The following is a 19,661-nucleotide window of genomic DNA, read 5'->3' as shown; positions in this document are numbered from 1 at the left end:
TGAGTCTCTGCCATTGATTTTCTTCTTTCGTTCTGTATTTCTTGTCCCAATGTCTCGGTGGCTGCAGCGGTTGCAAGAAACACAGTGAGCACCTCTTACTGATGATAGTAAGACATACTTACATAAAGAAACGTGTTGGCTTGACCTAAATACTTAGATTTGCTAGAACCAGCAGGTATATGCTGTTAAGATGGTTTCCTGAGAATGGATCCATCTGTGTATCTCTTCGGTTTGCAAAAGTGAATACTGCCATACTGTTCTGATAACAAGATTCTACTGGGCATGTCAATCTTTTCATATTAGATGTGGATAAACTCAGTATGTTTGAAATATTTTTGCAGTGTAATCTGACTGCATAGGAATAATGTTTGTTAAACAGTGTGAAGCTGTGCTTCTCAGGGTACCTAAATGTGCCTACCTCTGGGATTGTGAAAACTATAACAAGTCTACTATAACAATTATAGTAGACTTCTCACTTAACGTGATGTATTGGCTCCACATATGAGTTGGCCATGGCTTACCTTTGGATTTATTTATTCTGTGTTTTTATATACTGCTTTTGAGCTGTGAAAGGGTTTCTAGAGCATCTGCCATTTGGAACAGTCTTTACATAGAAACAACATTGATGTTTAGTGGCACATCATAAGCAAACCTAAGACAAAACTCCCTTTGCTGCGGATCCAATTGTTACTTCTGACTGGAGTACACCCATTCAATCAAGTGAACTTACAGAAGTGTTGCCTTAATGTGTTCCATTCATTCAATCGGTCTACTCAGATTTGGACTAACTCAAATTTCAATTATCTCAGTGGTTTTGTCTGGTTCTTGAACAGTTGGGCTGAAGAATGAAACAGTTTGGAACCCGCAGCAAGGCATTGATCAGCCTTCCGTAGTCTGCCATGTGGTTTGGATGATGGGAAGGGAAAATGGCTGTTGTACATGACACAACTGGAAAGGTACCAGAGAGGGGAAAGCTATCCAAGGATCCTTTTTTCCTTTCTGTTTTTCACTGGTTATGCCGGATCCAGAACTTGGAAATCTTTTTTAAAACCACATTTGGCAGAGTATTTTATAATCTGAGATTGTTTCCCATTTAGAAATTTGTTTCTGTTACTATTCACTCTTGATCGCTTTACTTAAAGAAAGTATTTTACATTTAGGTATTCCCCGTCCCCCAGTTGAATTATGAGTTTCTCACTGTGGTCTGCATTACATTTGCAGAAGAATCTACCGCTTATGAGAAATATATATATATGTTGTGGAATTTGGAAAAGTATATGGACTACAGCTCCTTGGAAATGTTCCATTCCACAAGGGCAGGTACAAGACCCTTGCCTTGGAAAGGTGGCTGCTAGCAAGAGTAAACGGCATTGGGGTATTTGCACACGCTGGCTGATCTGGAGCGAAGCAGCTTCATATGCATTAGATTGCAGAGCAGAAAAGGTCAGGCAAACAGAGTGCGGGCCACTCTTGCCATGAACAAACCTGAATTGGTTGCTCGGTTGGACATACACAGTTGTCTCTCAAGTTGCGAGATGAGTCTGTCTTTGTTTCTCTGCATCACTACATTTTCTACTATTTTTACTCAAAGGAGCTTCCACTCTGTTTAACAACTTCACTGTAAAACACAGATGTCCAAAACAATCAAGCAACTGATTGCAGCAGTGCTGTGCATTGATACCTGAGAGTAATCTCCAGTGCAGTCGTTGCATTGTTTGCATCTAACTGGAAAACACTGAACTTGAACAAAAGGATCTTCAGCCGACTGAAACCCAACTGCTGTGTTCTAATTAAGTGTGCAAACACTACTGTCATTAAAAGTGTCTTAAATATATACAGCAAACTGGATGGATTGGAGTATCTTCTTGTTTAGTCGTGTCCGACTCTTCGTGACCCCATGAACCAGAGCACGCCAAGCCATCCTGTCTTCCACTGCCTCCCAGAGTTGGGTCAAATTCATGTTGGTCGCTTCGGTGACACTGTCCAGCCATCTCATCCTCTGTCGTCCCCTTCTCCTCCTGCCTTCACACTTTCCCAGCATCAGGGTCTTTTCCAAGGAGTCTTCTCTTCTCATGAGATGGCCAAAGTATTGAAGCCTCAGCTTCAGGATCTGTCCTTCCAGTGAACACTCAGGGTTGATTTCCTTCAGAATGGATAGGTTTGTTCTCCTTGCAGTCCAGGAGACTCTCAAGAGTCTCCTCCAGCACCACAATTCAAAATACATGGGGAAGCCACTAAGTGCCATAGGATTGGGAGAGGGTATCTTTAATTTCCAAAAACGTGCTGCTGCCAGTAAAATCATTCCCCGGCAAAGATTTTTGGAAATTAATTACTCCTTTCCCATGACCCACAGCAGCTTCCCCCAAGGAATTCTGAGGGTTCTTCAGGACTTGAGATGGGCCCGAACCACTGTTTTAGGGGTTCGTGCTGGTTCGTTTCTTGACTGTGTTCCACATTTCAAAGCTCCACCTCCTCTGGTGGGTGTCCACTCAGGCAGTGCCCTGGCTGCCCTGCCTCCTCCAGGGGCTGCCTCTGATTGGTCACGCCCTGAAGGAGGCGGGGCTTTGAGGCCCCAAACACCCATTTGGCCAAGAAAGGAACCGGCGCAAACCTCTGAACCAGCAGTTCTCAGGATGTTTGGAGGGGAAGGGTGTGGATTGGAAATTCATGATTTCAGGAAAAAAATGATGTAATAATGTGTCTCATGGCTTTTACATTTCCCAACCTTTGTAGCTTTAGGCTCCTTATATAAATTCAGCCCTTTCTTCACACATACACATACCCACACACAACCTATACCTATATCAATTGTTAAATGAGGCTGTAATTTTATATATGTAATTTATGTAATTTAATAATCACCTTGGGTTCCTTGTAGGAGAAAGGTGGGACATAAATATTTTGAATAACTAAATAAAAACAATAAAGTCAATTCTGACTAATGACAACACTTTTTTTCATGGGGTTCCAGGTAGAGAGTACTCAGAAGTGGTTTACCATTCCCTTCTTCTGGGGGCATCCTGGGACTGTACAGCTTGCCCAAGACCACAGAAGCAAGCTTTTTTGGGATGCACGGCGAGAAATTGAACTCCCAACCTCTGCCTTCGCAGACAGAAACCTGATTTAGTGAGCTGTACCACTGGGACAGGGTGGCGCTGCGGGTTAAACCGCAGAAGCCTCTGTGCTGCAGGGTCAGAAGACCTGCAGTTGTAAGATCGAATCCACGTGACGGAGTGAGCTCCCGTCGCTTGTCCCAGCTCCTGCCAACCTAGCGGATGCCGGAGGATGATTTTACTGGCAGTAGCACATTTTTGGAGATTAAAGATACTCTCTCCCAATCCTGTGCCCCTTAGCGGCTTCCCCATGTATTTCAGATTATCCCATTTGAATGTATTGACTCTTTCTTTGGTTTTTATCACGATGGCTTGGTTATGGCTGTACATGGTTATAAATGGCTGGGGAATTCTTACCCCCCCCCCAAAAAAAACAACTTTCCAAGATGCCGGGTTTTCATGGTATTTGTTCCTTCTCTGGCATCCATTAGGAGAACAGGTTTTAACATGTTTATAAATGGCTGGGGAATTCTTACCCCAAGAAACCAACTTTCCAAGATGCTGGATCATTGTGTCTGGCATCCATTAGCAGAACATGTTTTAAAATGTTTTAACTAAAATGTTTAGTCTGTTTCAGGGATATATCACTGGCCTGTCCTCTCCATTTTGGCTGACAATAGTTTTCTTTCCTGCTGAGCAAGAGATCTTCCAGTTGAGACACCCAAGGAATGAGAGAAGAGGAAGATTGGACCTTAGACTGAGAGTCGTGCCTTAAATTCTCAGTGAGCTCAAAGCAGAGTATAGAGTTCTCTTCCTGTCCACACTCTATCCTTACGACAGCGCTGCGAAGTGAGCCAGGATGTGAACATTGGACTGTCCTAACATCACCCGTGAGTTTTATGGCTGAGCGGGGGTTGGACCCCAACTTGTCCTTGATTCATTAAGCCATACCTTGTCATGCAAAGGCATTCTGAAGAGCAGAACAGACGCAAAGGTTCAGGAGAAACTGATTTATTTGAATCCAAAAATATAAAAACAGATTTGCTTGCGTCCTTGCTCTGCGTGTAAAACAGCATATTGTGATCCAGAACACACTATCTTTATTCTTCTTCACAAATCAAAAGGGGCAGTACCAAGAGAGAATAAAACTGCCAGAGAGCAATGCTAAGGAAGGCTAAAGAATCTGCCGCTGGTGGCGTTCCTTTGTGTTACATGCCCACATCACAGCAAGGAAAAGTTCCTTCCTATTTTCCATACCGGATTTCAGCTCCAATCGCGTTAGTGAGGAACTTTCCTAGAACCCCCAGCACCTGGTCTTGGATGCTTCCGTTTGTCATAACCAGGGCGGTGATTGCTGCCATATCTGTCCAGTCCAGATCCCTAATGATGGCATGGACCTCATTATAAAGCTGCTCCTGCAGCTCAAGAGACAGTTCCATAATAATTTGTGAGACAGGTTTAAATTTCCCAGTGGACATGCCGGCACCAATTGCACCTCCAAGGGCACCTCCTGGATAAGAAACACAAAGAGGAGAGTCAAGGTCATCTCCCATCCTCAAGACGTCTCTTCCAGATGCAAGGCTTCGGGTAGACAAGCAAAGGGCTCACTTTTCTCCTCTGACGTTGATACAGATCAGGACCCACAACAGCTGTGCTTCAGGATACTTCAAACGCATCGACGCTCCATGACTGCTGCGGTTCATTCCACCTCTTAACTACCACGCCTACAGCCTAGGGAATGCTGGGATCTGTTGTTTGGTGAGGTGCCCTTGCTGTGGACAAAGGAGGGCACTGGAGCTTTGCGGCAGAGAGTCCACCAAACTACAAAGTCCAGCATCCCCTAGGATGCAGCCATCACAGTACATTTAATGTGGGGGAAAACTACTATAACAAAGCAGTGTAGCCTTTAGAATAATAGTGTTCTCCATGGAGATCCACATTTCCTCAGTCAAAACCCCTTTGGGGTCAGCATTCCCCTTTCTTCGAAAATAACATCATCTCATCATCCCAATTGCTCTTTTTTGTTCTCTAAATAGAGAAGATGTTTTCCTTTATAAACCCAGAGTAACCAGAAGTGAAACTACTTGCTAGCTACAGTAATGATGCAGGAAAGAAAGTCTAAACCACCATTTGCAAGATCTGAGTAGGACTGTCCTGAGATGACTTTTGAGAAGTCATTAGTTCATAGGTTACCCTAAATTAGATGCAACATGACAGCACATAATACACAACACCCTGCTATAGTTGTCACTTGTAGCAAAACCACCAAGGAATCTTATGGCACTTTAAAAACTATTAAGTTTGTTCTGATATAAACCTCTGCGGACCGAAATGAGGTATGGTTTGAAAGAATTCAGGACTAGCACCTAGTCCTCCATATTACAAACATGGTGCTTAAAAAAAAAAGAGCCACTTTGGGAGCAAACAGGCCTTGACCAATTTGAATCTGCCTTCGTGTCTCGCAGTCAGTGAAAAAACACATTAAATTTACCCGTTTCACAAGCAGAACAAATCTCAGGGTCTTTGACCATGTAGTCGGACTCTAGGTTTGCGATGAAAACAGTATAGGTGGCATACTTGGAAATAATTTTGGGAACCTAAGGGGTATCCCCAAGTATTTGTGATACCTTCGGAGTGATGTTGCACATAGTTTTATGCAGGATGCACTCCAATATTTGGGACTCAATAATTGGGAGTCACACAGGCTGGGGAATTGTAATCCTCAAATAAGGACAACGAGGACTGAGATGGGGGGAGAGAAAGAGAAGGGGGTGCAAAAAGAAAAGAGGGCAGGCACCGAGAAGAGTGAGGACCCTGGGCGTGAGTGGAATTCATGAAATTTTAATGTGGGCAAGGCCCAACTCCACTGATGAGTGCCAAATCAAATTGGTCTTTCTCTGAAGTGCCACCTATGTTAAATCCCTCTCTAGGCCCACGCTTGTCTATTCTAACCATATCTACAAGACTGTGAATTCCAGACCCCTGAAACTTGGCATTAAAACTAAGAAGGTGCCTCTGGGATGCATGTGAAGTTTATTCAGTTCCCAAAGGCAGGGATTCCCAAACCCTGGGGCCTTGGAAGGACTGAGCCTATGGGACAGATGAGGAGCGAGCAGGAGGTGAGCGGACAGCAAAGCTCCACCCCGTCTGCGCGCTCCTGTTAGGTTCTCCTAATGCCGCTGCCGATCTGACAGGAGGCGGAGCTTCAATGGCAGCTCCCCTCCTGCTCCTGCTCACCATTTCCTTTATGAGCTCAATTCAAAGCGACCCTCCAACAACCTACTGCATAACCAGTACTCCCCACCCCCAAAGTCCATGGGAGAATGGTCTTCAACAAAACCAGTCCCTGATGTCAAAACGTTGGGGACCACTGACTTAAGATACATCTGCAGCCCACAGGACCATCTTCAGCTACTGGGCAGAAGAATTATTATCCTTCTTTAATCATCAGAGAAGAAACTGCAGTCAGAGCTGGGATGTACCTACTTACCTAGAGCGATTCCAACAAGGCCACCTGTTAAGGCTCCGAGCAAAGCCCCCGTTCTTGCTAGAAATGCAACATATCCAGATTGCTTGACGGCAGCCTTCATCTTCCTCGCCTCAGATACTAGGCATAGCAGTTCCATCATGTCTTTCACATTTATGAGCATCTTGGCGAGTGAGCACCTTTCGAGCTCTTAAAAGTTAACACACACAAAAAAGTTAACGCACAGTATCCTGTTAACTAGAAATATGGAGGGAAGATCATGATCTACCGCTAGATATCTGGATGTTTTCTATTAGATCTGTAAGAGGTTCTGTCTCCCAACATTTTAACCACAGGAATAAAAATTAATGAACTAATTAATGTAAAGCATTAATATCAAATTAAAAGATTTTTAAAAATACCCTACCCTCGTCTCACTTAAACTCAGTGTTTCCCCCATTGGGTTGCTTTTACAGGATATATACCATATTTTTCCATGCATAAGACACCTCCATGTATAAGACCTCCCCTTTTCTAAACCAAAATTAAGAAATCTAAGTGGGGCTTAGCAAATGTAGAGTAAAAAGGATCAAAGTTCTGCAGGATGGCTTTGATCCATGCTTCCCCCTCCACTTGGTTCCCCCCCCCATCTTATTTCCATGTATAAGACGACCCTCAATTTTTAGTCTAAAGATTTTAGACAAAAGTATAGTCTTATACACAGAAATATATGGTATATACATATATTTGGTCGATCTGCTGTTTTGATGTTTTTCTTTTCAACTCCTTCAACTGGGCAATATTTGGTAGGATCCACTCCATTCCCTCTTTTTTTTCATATATTTTTTCTCCCTGTTTTCCATTTGCAGGACTGTACTGCAACAGTTTTAATCATGGGATCTGCCATTTGTGTAGACCAGCCCTGGGAATTGGCTTTTGGGATTCATGGACATCACAGATTTTGCACATACACATATTCTGGGGCACGGAGTACTCCTTTCCAAAAAGCTTTTCCTCCCTCAGTAGTACCCCTTTAGTTCGCCTCATGATTCTACCAGAGCTGAGGGCTGGGGTGGTGGAATGGGACTACAATACCCAAAACCTATTAACCAGCACAATGGTGGGGATTCTGGCAGTTGTAGTCCCCATCCCTTTTCTGACTTCTGAATTGGCTTGAAGAGCATGGCTAAAGACAAAACCTTTCATTTTCACTTTCACAAACATTGAAATCTACTTTTTATTTTGACAGGAAACCCATTCCTAACTGGAAAAAAATGAGGTTGTTACTCTTTTTAAAAACTATTTAAGAATCGCATGTCCTCCATTTTCTAAGAATAGACTTACATACTTGTTTCAGACAAAGAAACTCCATTTTGTGGATTGCTCCCATGTAACATGTTCTAAGCTTCTTTATTCAGAGCCCAAAGTAAGTCCCCCTGAGCTGATTGTTGTTTACACACAAATAAGTGCCGCCACCACCACAACTGATTGAAGAATGATCCCCAAACCACAATGCATTTATAATTTCCATCATCCTCCACCAGGAAGGTTGGGAAGAAATGCACTCTTGGCATGACACTGTATCAGTTCCTTTTCTTTGCAATAAAAATATGTTTTTGAAATTTTAAAAAGATTAACCATCAGAAACTTACAGGTAACACAACTATGCCAGTCCCTTTCCAACAATTATTAATAAAGGTTGAGGGCAGGAACATGTGTGACTTGTGCATTTACACAAAAGTAAGTGCAATTGAAATTAGAGAATCTTACTTTTGAGTAAATGTGTTTAGGACTGTATTGCAGTAAAAGTAATCCTGGAAGGTAATATATGAATGGATTAATATCTTTTTAGTAGTAACTAGTAATTGTCTCTTGCATTTCTGCAATAGCATACTTACCCAACCGCACTTACCCAAACGCCCTGTTCTCCCTCTCTTACAGCTGCAGCTACAGTTAGAATGTCTCTATAAATGGGACACTCCAGGGAGTTTTGGTAAATTTTGAACACTATGGAGATACAAAGAAAGAAAATGGAACTTGAACAGGCTAAAATTACTTTCACTTTTCCAAAACTATCATTCATTTATTTTCAATCCAGCCAAGACACTCCTTCATGTGGATGCATCTATGGCATACGGTTTCATTCACATCCGTAATCTAATCAGCCACACCCTGGAGGTCTCCTGTAGTAGTTTTTCCTTTATTTCTCCGAGTGTGACTTTTCCCCCTTTATCTTTGCCATCTTCCTCAATCTAAAGGTCTTCACTCTTTCTCCAGTGCTGCCACTTGTGTCTGGAACTCCCTCTCAGGATACATTAAACAAGACTTTTGTGTAAGTTGAACTAAGAAGGAGTTGATAAGTGAGGACTCTCCAATATCACACTTACCCAAAGGTTCAGTTCTTCCTGTCTGAACGGCTGCAGCTGCAAGCAGAGTGTCTCTGGTAGATGGGACACTTCGAGGCAGGTTTTATATGGTTTGAGCATCTTGGCTAGTGAAGATGCAAAAGGGAAAAGGATACTTCAACAAGCTAAAGTTACTTTCAGTTTTGCTGAAATTGTGGTTCATCATTTATTATATCTGGTCTCTTTTCTGTGTGACTTTTGTCCCTTTATCTTTGTCTAATCTTTCCCCCTTTGCAAACAACTCTCTCTCAGAAGACCCAACGCAGGGGTCAGCAAAGCACAGCCCTCCTGATGTAGTTGAACTACAACACCCATCAGCCCTCACCGCTGCCTTGTTGGGTTTCGCCAGCCGGGTTCACAGATCCACAGCACCTGGAGGGGCCGAGGTGGCCTCTCCCTAAATGGGATGCCTCTTTTGCTCAGTTTCCCTTCAGGCCTGAAAGTTCTGTCATGCCTTTTCCTTCACCTTTTACAACCGCATCTCTGTCTCCTATTATATCATGGTTTTTGTTTTTAAAAGTAAAGTGGTGTAATATAAGGCCAGAACCTGGGTACCTTTTCCTTCCATGCTCCCTTCCCGTGTGGAAGGCTTGATTGTCACCTCCTTGCAAGAGGGAAATCGGCTCTTTCCTTGCCTGACACCAACTGCCTCATCGTAAATTCCAGATGTTCTCCAAACCTTGTTGGCCTGTCACACACAAACGGAACTAGAGGAATTCTGAGGGATTAGGGGCACTGAAGTCAGATGTCCTCTGGAATATCACTAATGCTCAAAAAAAGAGGGGAAGAGGATTAGGGAAGGAGACATGGTGTGAACTGCCAAACTGACGGCCTTCTGTTCTCACACGTTGCTGTTCCTGTGGCAACTGTTTCATCCACAGAAGAGTAAAAGGTACTTCTTCTTCCCCCCTGCTAATCATTTGGGTCCCAGGTGAAGGTGTGCTCCTTCCCCACCCCCAATTTACTCCAAAGCAAGAGCGGTCGGGCTCAATGCCCTTTACAACTGACTGACCCTGTGTTTTGTCTCACATTTATTCAATATTTAACTGGCTGCATCGCTCACTGAGATGGGAGTTGGCAAAGCACAGCCGTCTGGATGTTGTTGAACTACGACTCCCTCAGTACCTTGTTGGGTTTGGCCAACAGGACTCGCAGATCAGCATTGTCTGGAGAAGCCTAGGTTGTCTGTATCTGCTTCTCACTCATGGGATGGTAAACCTGGAGGTACAGGTGCCCGTCATAATAGTCCCTAGAACCACACCCGTAAGGAAAGCTCAAAGATACTGGTAGCTGTGTTGACCCATATTTGTTCTAGTGGTTTTATTTTCTACCATATCACTAATAAAAAACAAGAGGAGGTCTTTTATAAAACTAATGCTTCTTAATTGCCCTTTCAAGACTAATTCTCTTACACATACTGTGCATTACAAAACGGATCCTCCAGTGAACCCAACACAGCTTACTCACAGATAACAGTGTGTAGGACCGGGATTATTAGTTGCTTGAGTGTTTCGGTTATCTATGCCTTGCCAAGACATTTTAAAGCAAAGTGGGGCCTTCTTTGGGTATAAATAACAGGGGGGAAAAAGAGTAAGGCCTGAGAGGGACAAAAACAGAAATGCAGGGATTTTTTATTGTCCCATTACTATATTGTTTGTTTTATATTTTGTTAACTGCATTATGTAAACTGCCCAGAGGGGCCTGGGTTGCCAGATGGGTGGTCTAGAAATCAAATATTCAAACAAACTGATGGTCTTCCTCCAACAAACCATATAAAACCTGCCTTGAAGTGTCCCACATATCAGAGACACTCTGCTTGCAGCTGCAGCCGTTCAGACAGGAAGAACCAAACTTTTATTTACACTGGGGAAGACCTTTAGACCTCTGAAGGTGGCAAAGATAAAGGGGCAAAAGTCACACTCAGAGAGAGAATGGAAAAACAACTACAGGAGACCTCCAGGGTGTGGCTGATTAGATTGTGGATGTGAATGAAACCATATGTCATAGATGCATACACATGAAGGAGTGTCTTGGCTGGATTGATAGTAAATGAATGATAGTTTTGGAAAAATGAAAGTAATTTTAGCCTGTTCAAGTTTCATTTTCTCTCCTTGCATCTCCGTAGTGCTCAAACTTTACCAAAACTCCCTGGAGTGTCCCATTTATAGAGACATTCTAACTGTAGCTGCAGCTGTAAGAGAGGGAGAACAGGGCGTTTGGGTAAGTACGGTTGGGTAAGTATGCTATTGCAGAAATGCAAGAGACAATTACTAGTTACTAGTTACTGCCAAAAAGATATTAATCCATTCATATATTACCTTCCAGGATTACTTTTACTGCAATGCAGTCCTAAGCACATTTACTCAAAAGTAAGATTCTCTAATTTCAATAGCACTTACTTTTGTGTAAGTGCACAAGTCACAGATATTCCTGCCCTCATCCTTTTATTAATATTGTTGGAAAGGGACTGGCATAGTTGTGTTACCTGAGAGTTTCTGATGGTTAATCTTTTTAAAATTTCAAATACATATTTTTATTGCAAAGAAAAGGAACTGATACAGTGTCATGCCAGGAGTGCACTTCTACCCAACCTTCCTGGTGGAGGATGATGGAAATTATAAATGCATTGTGGTTTGGGGGATCATTCTTCAGTTGTGGTGGTGGTGGAACATATTTGTGTGTAAGCCCCAGTCAGCTCAGGGGGACTTACTTTGGGCTCTGAATAAAGAAGCTTAGAACATGTTACATGGGAGCAAGCCACAAAATGGAGTTTCTTTGCCTGAAACAAGCATGTAAGTCTATTCTTAGAAAATGGAGGACATGCGATTCTTAAATAGTTTTTAAAAAGAGTAACAACCTCATTTTTTTCCAGTTAGGAATGGGTTTCCCGTCAAAATAAAAAGTAGATTTCAATGTTTGTGAAAGTGAAAATGAAAGGTTTTGTCTTTAGCCATGCTCTTCAAGCCAATTCAGAGGTCAGAAAAGGGATGGGGACTACAACTGCCAGAATCCCCACCATTGTGCTGGTTGCTAGATTCTGGGTATTGTAGTCCCATTCCACCACCCCAGCCCTCAGCTCTGGTAGAATCATGAGGCGAACTAAAGGGGTACTACTGAGGGAGGAAAAGCTTTTTGGAAAGGAGAGGAGTACTCCGTTGCCCCAGCATATGTGTATGTGAATCCCAAAAGTCAGTTCCCAGGGCTGGTCTACACCAATGGCAGATCCCATGATAAAACTGTTGCAGTACAGTCCTGCAAATGGAAAACAGGGAGAAAAAATATATGAAAAAAAGAGGGAATGGAGTAGATCCTACCAAATATTGCCCAGTTCAAATAGTTGAAAAAAAAAAGTCAGAACAACAGATCTACCAAATATATGCACATACTGTATTTTTCCGTGTATAAGACTACATTTTTGTCTAAAATCTTTAGACTAAAAATTGAGGGTCATCTTATACATGGAAATAAGATGAGGAGAAAAACCAAATGGATGGGGAAAGCAAGGATCAAAGTGATCCTCCAGGGTTTTGATCCCTGCTTTCCCCTCCACTTGCTAAGCCTTAGCAAAAGAAAAGCAAGGATCAAAGTGCTGCAGGATTGCTTTGATCCCTGCTTTCCCCTCTGCTTGCTAAGTCTCAGGGGGCTTAGCAAAAGGAGAGGGGAAGGATTAAAGCAATCCTGTGGCTATATAAGGGGTAAAGGGATCAAAATGATTGTGCAGTCGTGGAATTGCTTTGATCCCTTTCCCCCTCCTTTTGCTAAGCCATGCGGGGCTTAGCACAAAGGGAGAAAACAGGGATCAAAGCCATCCTGCAGCACTTTGATCCTTTTTACCCTACATTTGCTAAGCCCCACTTAGATTTCTTTATTTTGGTTTAGAAAAGTGGGGGCATCTTATACAGAAAAATACTGTATATATCCTGCAAAAGCAACCCAGTGGGGGAAACACTGAGTTTAAGTGAGATGAGGGTAGGGTATTGTTAAAATCTTTTTAATTTGATTTTAATGCTTCTTAACTGCCCGGAATAATGTTTTGGACTAATAGGGCTGTATAGAAATGGAATTAATTAATTAATTAATTTTTATTCCTGTGGTTAAAATGTTGGCAGACAGAACCTCTTACAGATCTAATAGGAAACATCCAGATATCTAGCGGTAGATCGTGATCTTCCCTCCATATTTCTTGTTAACAGGATATTGCAAGTTATCTTTTAAGAGCTTGAAAGGTGCTCACTAGCCAAGATGCCCATCAATACGAAAGACATGATGGAACTGCTGTGTCAAGTATCTGAGTTGAGGGAGATGAAGGCAGCCGTCAAGCATTCTGGATATGGCGCATTACTAGCAGGAACGGGGGCTTTTCTCGGAGGGTTAATGGGTGGCCCTGTTGGAATCGCTGTAGGTAAGTAGGTACATCTCAGCTCTGACTGCAGTTTCTTCTCTGATGATTAAAGAAGGATAATAATTCTTCTGCCCAGTAGCTGAAGATGGTCCTGTGGGCTGCAGATGTATCTTAAGTCAGTGGTCCCCAACGTTTTGACACCAGGGACTAGTTTAGTTGAAGACCATTCTCCCAAGGACTTTGGGGGTGGGGAGTACTGGTTATGCAGTAGGTTCTTGGAGGGTCGCTTTGAATTGAGTTCATAAAGGAAATGGCGAGTAGGAGCAGGAGGGGAGCTGCCATTGAAGTACAGTGGTGCCTCGCAAGACGAATTTAATTCGTCCGTGGTTCATGTTGTCTTGCGAAAAATTCATCTTGCGAAATGCGTTTTCCCATAGGAATGCCTTGAAATCTAATTAATGCGTTCCTAAGGGCAAAAAAAGTCAGAACAAAGTCAGATTTGGTTTACAAAGGGTTTAATAAGTGCTCTTTAAAGCCATACATATTGTGCAAATGATTTTAAAAAAATCAATCAAAAAACTTTAACTTTGTAAACATCATAGAAGAATGTTTAAAAATCAGCAAACATGAGGCAGGAACAAAAAACGGAAAACATTTTTCTTGCGAAGCACGGCTATAGGAGCATTTGTCTTGCAAGTCATCAACTTCCCCCCATTGCCAAGACCATTTGTCTTGCGAGTTTTTTGTCCTGCGAGTCATTTGTCTTGCGAGGAACCACTGTACTTCCTGTCCTTATTTGAGGATTACAGTTCCCCAACCTGTGTGACTCCCAATTATTGATGGATTGGAGTGTATCCTGCGTAAAACAAAGTGCAACATCACTCCGAAGGTATCACGAATACTTGGGGATACTCCTTAGGTTCCCAAAATTATTTCCAAGTATGCCACCTATCCTGTTTTCATCGCAAACCTAGAGTCCGACTACATGGTCAAAGACCCAGAAATTTGTTCTGCTTATGAAACAGGTAAATTTAATGTGTTTTTTTCACTGACTGCGAGACACAAAGGCTGATTCCATTTGGTCAAGGCCTGTTTGCTCCCAAAGTAGCTATTGGCTTCTACTTTTTCAAGCTGGAACCATTTGAACAGCTTTCTTCCAGAGTGGTTAGTTGTGTTCCATTCTGGTAAAGGCAGGAGTTATGTCTCCAGGTGGTGTTTTGATGACATAGATCGCTGTGGCATGATATTCAAGCTTGGGGGAGGCACACGCAAAAGCAGAGCGCCATTATTGTAATATGGAGGACTGGGTGCTAGTCCCGAATTCTTTCAAACCATACCTCATTTCGGTCCGCAAAAGTTTATATCAGAACAAACTTAATAGTTTTTTAAGTGCCATAAGATTCCTTGGTGGTTCTTGCTACCAGTGACAACTCTAGCGGGGTGTGTGTATTATGTGCTGTCATGTTGCATCTGATTTAGGGTAACCTGTGAACTAATGACTTCCTAAAAGTCATCTCAGGACAGTCCTACTCAGATCTTGCAAATGGTGGTTTTGACTTTCTTTCCTGCATCATTACTGTAGCTAGCAAGTAGTTTCACTTCTGGTTACTCAGGGTTCATAAAGGAAAACGTGATTTCTATTTAGGGAACAACAGAGACCAATTGGGATGATGAGAACCAGTTTTTATTTTCTAAGAAAGGGGAACGTTGACCCTAATGGGTTTTGACTGAGGGAATGTGGATCTCCATGGAGATCACTGTTATTCTAAAGGCTACACTGCTTTGTTATAGCAGTTTTCCCCCACATTAAATGTCATGGCTGCATCCTAGGGGATGCTGGGCTTTGTAGTTTGGTGGACTCTGCTGGAAAGCTCCAGTGCCCTCCTTTGTCCACAGCAAGGGCACCTCACCAATCAACATATCCCAGCATTCCCTAGGCCAGTGGAGGCAAACCTTTTTTGGCTGGAGTGCCCAAAATGAGGGGTTGGGGAAGAAACCAGTGGCTGCCGTGCCACCTGGAAGACCAGAACTGGAACAGGAAGTGGCAGTTTCAGGGGGAATCATGGAGACGGACAGGAATTTAAAGGGGGAATCATGGGGGCGGACAGGAAGTTAAAGGACCCACAACATGAAGAGAAAGCGCGAATCCCAGCTGCAGCCACTTCAAAAGGTTTGTGGGTGGGTGGGCCACTCACTCGCGTGCCGGAAAAAAGGGCTTCACGTGCCAGCTGTGGCACACGTGCCGTAGGTTTGCCATCCCTGCCCTAGGCTGTAGGCGTGGTAGTTAAGAGGTGGAATGAACCGCTGCAGTCATGGAATGTCGAGGTGTTTGAAGTATCCTGAAGCACAGCTGTCTGGGTCCTGATCTGTATCAACGTCAGAGGAGAAAAGTGAGCCCTTTGCTTGTCTACCCGAAGCCTTGCATCTGGAAGAGCCTCTTGACGATGGGAGATGACCTTGACTCTCCTCTTTGTGTTTCTTATCCAGGAGGTGCCCTTGGAGGTGCACTTGGTGCCGGCATGTCTGCTGGGAAATTTAAACCTGTCCCGCAAATTATTATGGAACTGTCTCCTCAGCAGCAGCAGCAGCTTTATAAAAAGGTCCGTGCCATCATTAGACATCTGGACTGGACAGATATGGCAGCAATTACCGCCCTGGTTATGACAAACGGAAGCATCCAAGACCAGGTGCTGGGGGTTCTAGGAAGCTTCCTCACAAACGCGGTTGGAGCTGAAATCCAGTATGGAAAATAGGAAGGAACTTTTCCTTGCAGTGATGTGGGCATGTAACACAAAGGAACGCCAACCCCTGCAGATTATTTAGCCTTCCTTAGCATTGCTCCCTGGTAGTTTTATTCTCTTTTGGTACTGCCCTCTTTTGATTTGTAAAGCAGAATAAAGATAGTGTGTTCTGGATCACAATATGCTGTTTTACATGCAGAGCAAAGACGCAAGCAAATCTGTTTTTATATTTTTGGATTCAAATAAATCAGTTTCTCCTGAACCTTTGCATCTGTTCTGCTCTTCAGAATGCCTTTGCATGACAAGGTATGGCTTAATGAATCAAGGACAAGTTGGGTTCCAACCCCCGCTCAGCCATAAAACTCACAGCTGATGTTAGGACAGTCCAATGTTCACATCCTGGCTCACTTCGCAGCGCTGTCGTAAGGATAGAGTGTAGACAGGAAGAGAACTCTGTACTCTGCTTTGAGCTCACTGAGAATTTGAGGAATGACCTTCAGTCTAAGGTCCAATCTTCCTCTTCTCTCATTCCTTGGGTGTCTCAACTGGAAGATCTCTTGCTCAGCAGGAAAAAAAATTATTTTCAACCAAAATGGAGAGGACAGGCCAGTGATATGTCCCTGAAACAGACTAAACATTTTAGTTAAAACATTCTAAAACATGTTCCGCTAATGGATGCCAGACACAATGATCCAGCATCTTGGAAAGTTGGTTTTTGGGGTAAGAATTCCCAGAATTCCTCAGCCATTTATAACCATGTACAGCCATAACAAAGCCATCATGATAAAACCAAAGAAACAGTGAATACATTCAAATGGGATAATGTGAAATACATGGATAATAAGTTTTGATCTGGTACCAAATGTATCTCTGTGGGGGAGGGTGGGGATGGCATTCAATAGCTGTGGAAGAGAACCGGGGGATTTATTTACACGATCAGGAAGGAGTGGGGTGAATTAGACTAAAAAGGGTCAGTAGGTGGCCTGGTATGCTATTTGGTGTCCTCATACGCTAATGACATACGGACCTTAAGTGATCCTATTTGGTCTGCAACAGCCAGCCTCTGATTTGACAATAAGATAGCCACTTCAGGATATTGACAAATTAATCACTTCCTTGGCTCCATGAAGGGGCAGAAGAAGAGTCTGCAAAAGTGCCAGTGGGGGCATCTTGAACATCATGTTTCTGCTCTGGTAACATAAAACTACCTTTTCTTGTAGTTCTTGTTTGGGCATTTTTCTGAAATCAGTGTATGTTTCTAGTTGCTGATTGAGGCACCCTTATGCTTCAAGCATGCAAGCGCATACTTAAAGGGAACCCTGGAGCATCTTTCAACATGAAATGGCCCATAAGCTTGGCACTATGGCATTATGGATTACAGGTTCCTGGATGGAGGATGTGTTCTGCCTCTTAATGACACAATTTTAGCATATTTCTTCTCCTCTGAACTGCTATTTTACACTTAGCACCAATTAGGATTTGAAGATCAGGTTTGAGCAAAGAAAATCCCACCCGAAAACAGAAAACAAACAAACAAACCCCCAAAGCACATCCCACGAGCCTGAAGACTGCTTTTCCTTGCCCTGTAGAAGGAGGGCTAAACGTTCTGCATCAACCTGAGGGATACAGTTGCCTGGGCCTGACCAATCAGCACTGGGAGTAATCTATAAACCCAAATCCTGTTGCATAGTTACGCAAAAGGAATAACTTGCAGCAGTGAATTGCTATAAATTAAGAAATCTTTGAAGGGGCTATCTGTTAAATGCCAAGTTGTGAGATTCGGTATGCAACAGATAATGCCTGTGGAGATTTCTTAATTCACTGCTAAAAGTTATGCTTTTTGTGTGCGTGTGTAACTGTGCAACTGGATTTCAGTCAGTTTATGATTCTTCTGCCTCTCCTGTGGAAATGTCAAAGGCTTACAACGACCACACTAGACATTGCACAATCTGGATTGTGTACCACTTCAACTACCTTCTTACTACATTCAGTGGTTTGGAGGAGCCAGGATTTTGATCCTGCCTTGCATTTCCTGGAAAAGGGGGCCAGCTGAGATCACCTGAAGTGTGTGTGGCTGATGGGGTGACGTGTCTTGCCACCTCTACGGCCTCAGGCAAGCTGCCAGGTCCCAGAGCACCATCAGAAGGAGAGACAGCTCAGCCGCTTCTGCTTCCTTTATCTCTGCAAGGGTCACCACCCTTAAGTCCGAAATAGCGGCATGTAACCATTGCTTCAAATTCTGTTGATCCTTCCTCTCGGAATCATGCTGGTGAACAACACGAGGGACTCTAATGCTGATGGAACCCTGAGTCTTGCATCTCATGTGTCAGACAAATACCCGAGGAAGTGGCTGATGACTCAAAAGAAGGAGGAGAAAAGGGAGACTGGGGAAAAAGTGTATAAGCAGTGTGAATGGTACACACCAGGCAGCTGGGAAGTTAGCTGTGGTAGATCAGACCTGGGCAAAGTGCTGCCCGAGGGCCACATACGGCCCGCGAGCCGTTCCTGTCCGGCCCGTGGACAGTTTTGAACATCAAAACCATTTATAGCTTTTTGTCTAAAGTCGATCAGTTGCTTATTGTTAACATATCGCAAAAAAAACCCTCTTTAGTATTGTGAAGATTAACAAGTTTAAAATAAAAACAATCATAACACCACTGTTCCATTTTATTTTTAAGTAAAGTTGGTTTGGCCCCCGAACACAGTTCAGATTTTTCATGTGGCCCCCCCTATAGAAATTAATTGCCCACCCCTGTGGTAATGAGAGATGCATTATCTGAACATCACAGTTTTGATCTGATGCTTTCTTTTGGAACTGGTGCCGTTTGCAGTGTTCTTGTTACTTCTCAGGCTGGTAGTTAAATGGTTAAATAATCTGCATCTTTGGGAAGGTCTCTTTCTCATTATCTTGGCTTAGATGTGTGTGTGTGTGTGTGTGTGTGTGTGTGAGAGAGAGAGAGAGAGAGAGAGAGAGAGATGCACCTGCGAGCACAGCGAGCTGCCTCTGGGCAGCTAAAATGGTGACTCCCATCACTCTTCTCAGCTGCAGAATGCCAGCGCCGCCCGAGTGCCAGGCGCAGAGGTGTTGCCTTGGCAACCCAGAAACGCTGGGCCAGCAGTCTTAGCCAACAGCTGAGGGAGAGCAAGTGTAGAGAAAGAGCCATATTTGCGTGGAGGAACCATCTGTTCTAGTCATGGTTATTAACCTGGTAGTGCTTTGGGTCTGACAGAGTCAAGCTGAACTTTTAGCAGGCAGATGGCGAGGGTTTTGGTGCTTCTCGCTGCTCATTTCTGTTCTAGCAGAAACCCCCTCCTTCTCCCCCCCCCATGATTTCCTTGGGGCTCCTCCGTTTACAAGCTAGCAAAAACCAACAACAACAAGGAGTTCAGTGTGTCCTTACAGGACTGATGCATTTTATTGGGCACAAGCTTCTGTGGATTGGAACCCAGCTCTTCAGGTATGACCCTACCAAGCAGGTATAGAGTGAACAAAGCCAAGGAGGATGATTACCCAGCAAATGCAAGGGAGATCGATTTGAGAGATGTTTATTTTTCAACTGAAATGCACCATCTACTGGCCTAAATTTTAAGTGGCCACGAACTCTTGGTTAACCAAGCAGTCCCGGGCACCCCTTTCTTTGCTAGGAGCGAGGA

At 43.5% G+C, this 19,661-nt stretch overlaps 2 protein-coding genes across 6 annotated transcripts; one reads left to right on the top strand and one right to left on the bottom strand.

The window, feature by feature from the left end:
- Positions 1-4,048: 4,048 nt before the first annotated feature.
- LOC140702221 (protein C19orf12 homolog) lies at positions 4,049-9,040 on the bottom strand. Of its 2 annotated transcripts, XM_072980899.2 has the most exons (4): positions 8,907-9,014; positions 8,432-8,526; positions 6,544-6,729; positions 4,049-4,563 (listed from the first exon to the last, which is right to left on the bottom strand). In XM_072980899.2, exons 3-4 carry the CDS (start codon positions 6,701-6,703, stop codon positions 4,298-4,300), a joined length of 426 nt encoding a protein of 141 aa, XP_072837000.2. In that variant the 5' UTR covers positions 6,704-6,729; positions 8,432-8,526; positions 8,907-9,014; the 3' UTR covers positions 4,049-4,297. The 2 variants fall into 2 exon arrangements, with proteins under 2 accessions (XP_072837000.2, XP_072837002.2); XM_072980901.2 differs by lacking the exon at positions 8,432-8,526 and having other exon boundaries at positions 8,907-9,040.
- Positions 9,041-11,019: 1,979 nt separating this feature from the next.
- Positions 11,020-16,269, top strand: LOC110071406 (protein C19orf12 homolog). Of its 4 annotated transcripts, none has more exons than XM_078380348.1 (3): positions 11,020-11,144; positions 13,141-13,326; positions 15,754-16,269. In XM_078380348.1, the coding sequence occupies exons 2-3, from the start codon at positions 13,167-13,169 to the stop codon at positions 16,017-16,019; spliced, it is 426 nt and encodes a 141-aa protein (XP_078236474.1). In that variant the 5' UTR covers positions 11,020-11,144; positions 13,141-13,166; the 3' UTR covers positions 16,020-16,269. The 4 variants fall into 4 exon arrangements, with proteins under 4 accessions (XP_078236474.1, XP_072836997.2, XP_072836998.2 ...); XM_072980896.2 differs by having other exon boundaries at positions 11,041-11,144; positions 13,118-13,326; XM_072980897.2 differs by having other exon boundaries at positions 11,041-11,158; positions 13,118-13,326.
- The last annotated feature ends 3,392 nt before the right edge of the window (positions 16,270-19,661 follow it).

This window comes from Pogona vitticeps, chromosome 10, assembly GCF_051106095.1.
Source record: "Pogona vitticeps strain Pit_001003342236 chromosome 10, PviZW2.1, whole genome shotgun sequence".
NCBI lineage: Eukaryota > Metazoa > Chordata > Lepidosauria > Squamata > Agamidae > Pogona > Pogona vitticeps.
The sequence above is the reverse complement of the archived record's forward strand: the minus strand, read 5'-3'. Positions and strand labels throughout refer to the sequence as shown.

What these genes read in the sequence shown, in the direction of transcription:
- LOC140702221 (XM_072980901.2), bottom strand. Translation starts at nt 6,703, where the DNA reads ATGCTCATAAATGTGAAAGACATGATGGAACTGCTATGCCTAGTATCT. An exon ending in CCTTGTTGGAATCGCTCTAG is followed by an intron (nt 4,564 to 6,543) that starts GTAAGTAGGTAC and finishes TTTCTTATCCAG; the next exon opens with GAGGTGCCCTTGGAGGTGCA.
- LOC110071406 (XM_078380348.1), top strand. Translation starts at nt 13,167, where the DNA reads ATGCCCATCAATACGAAAGACATGATGGAACTGCTGTGTCAAGTATCT. An exon ending in CCCTGTTGGAATCGCTGTAG is followed by an intron (nt 13,327 to 15,753) that starts GTAAGTAGGTAC and finishes TTTCTTATCCAG; the next exon opens with GAGGTGCCCTTGGAGGTGCA.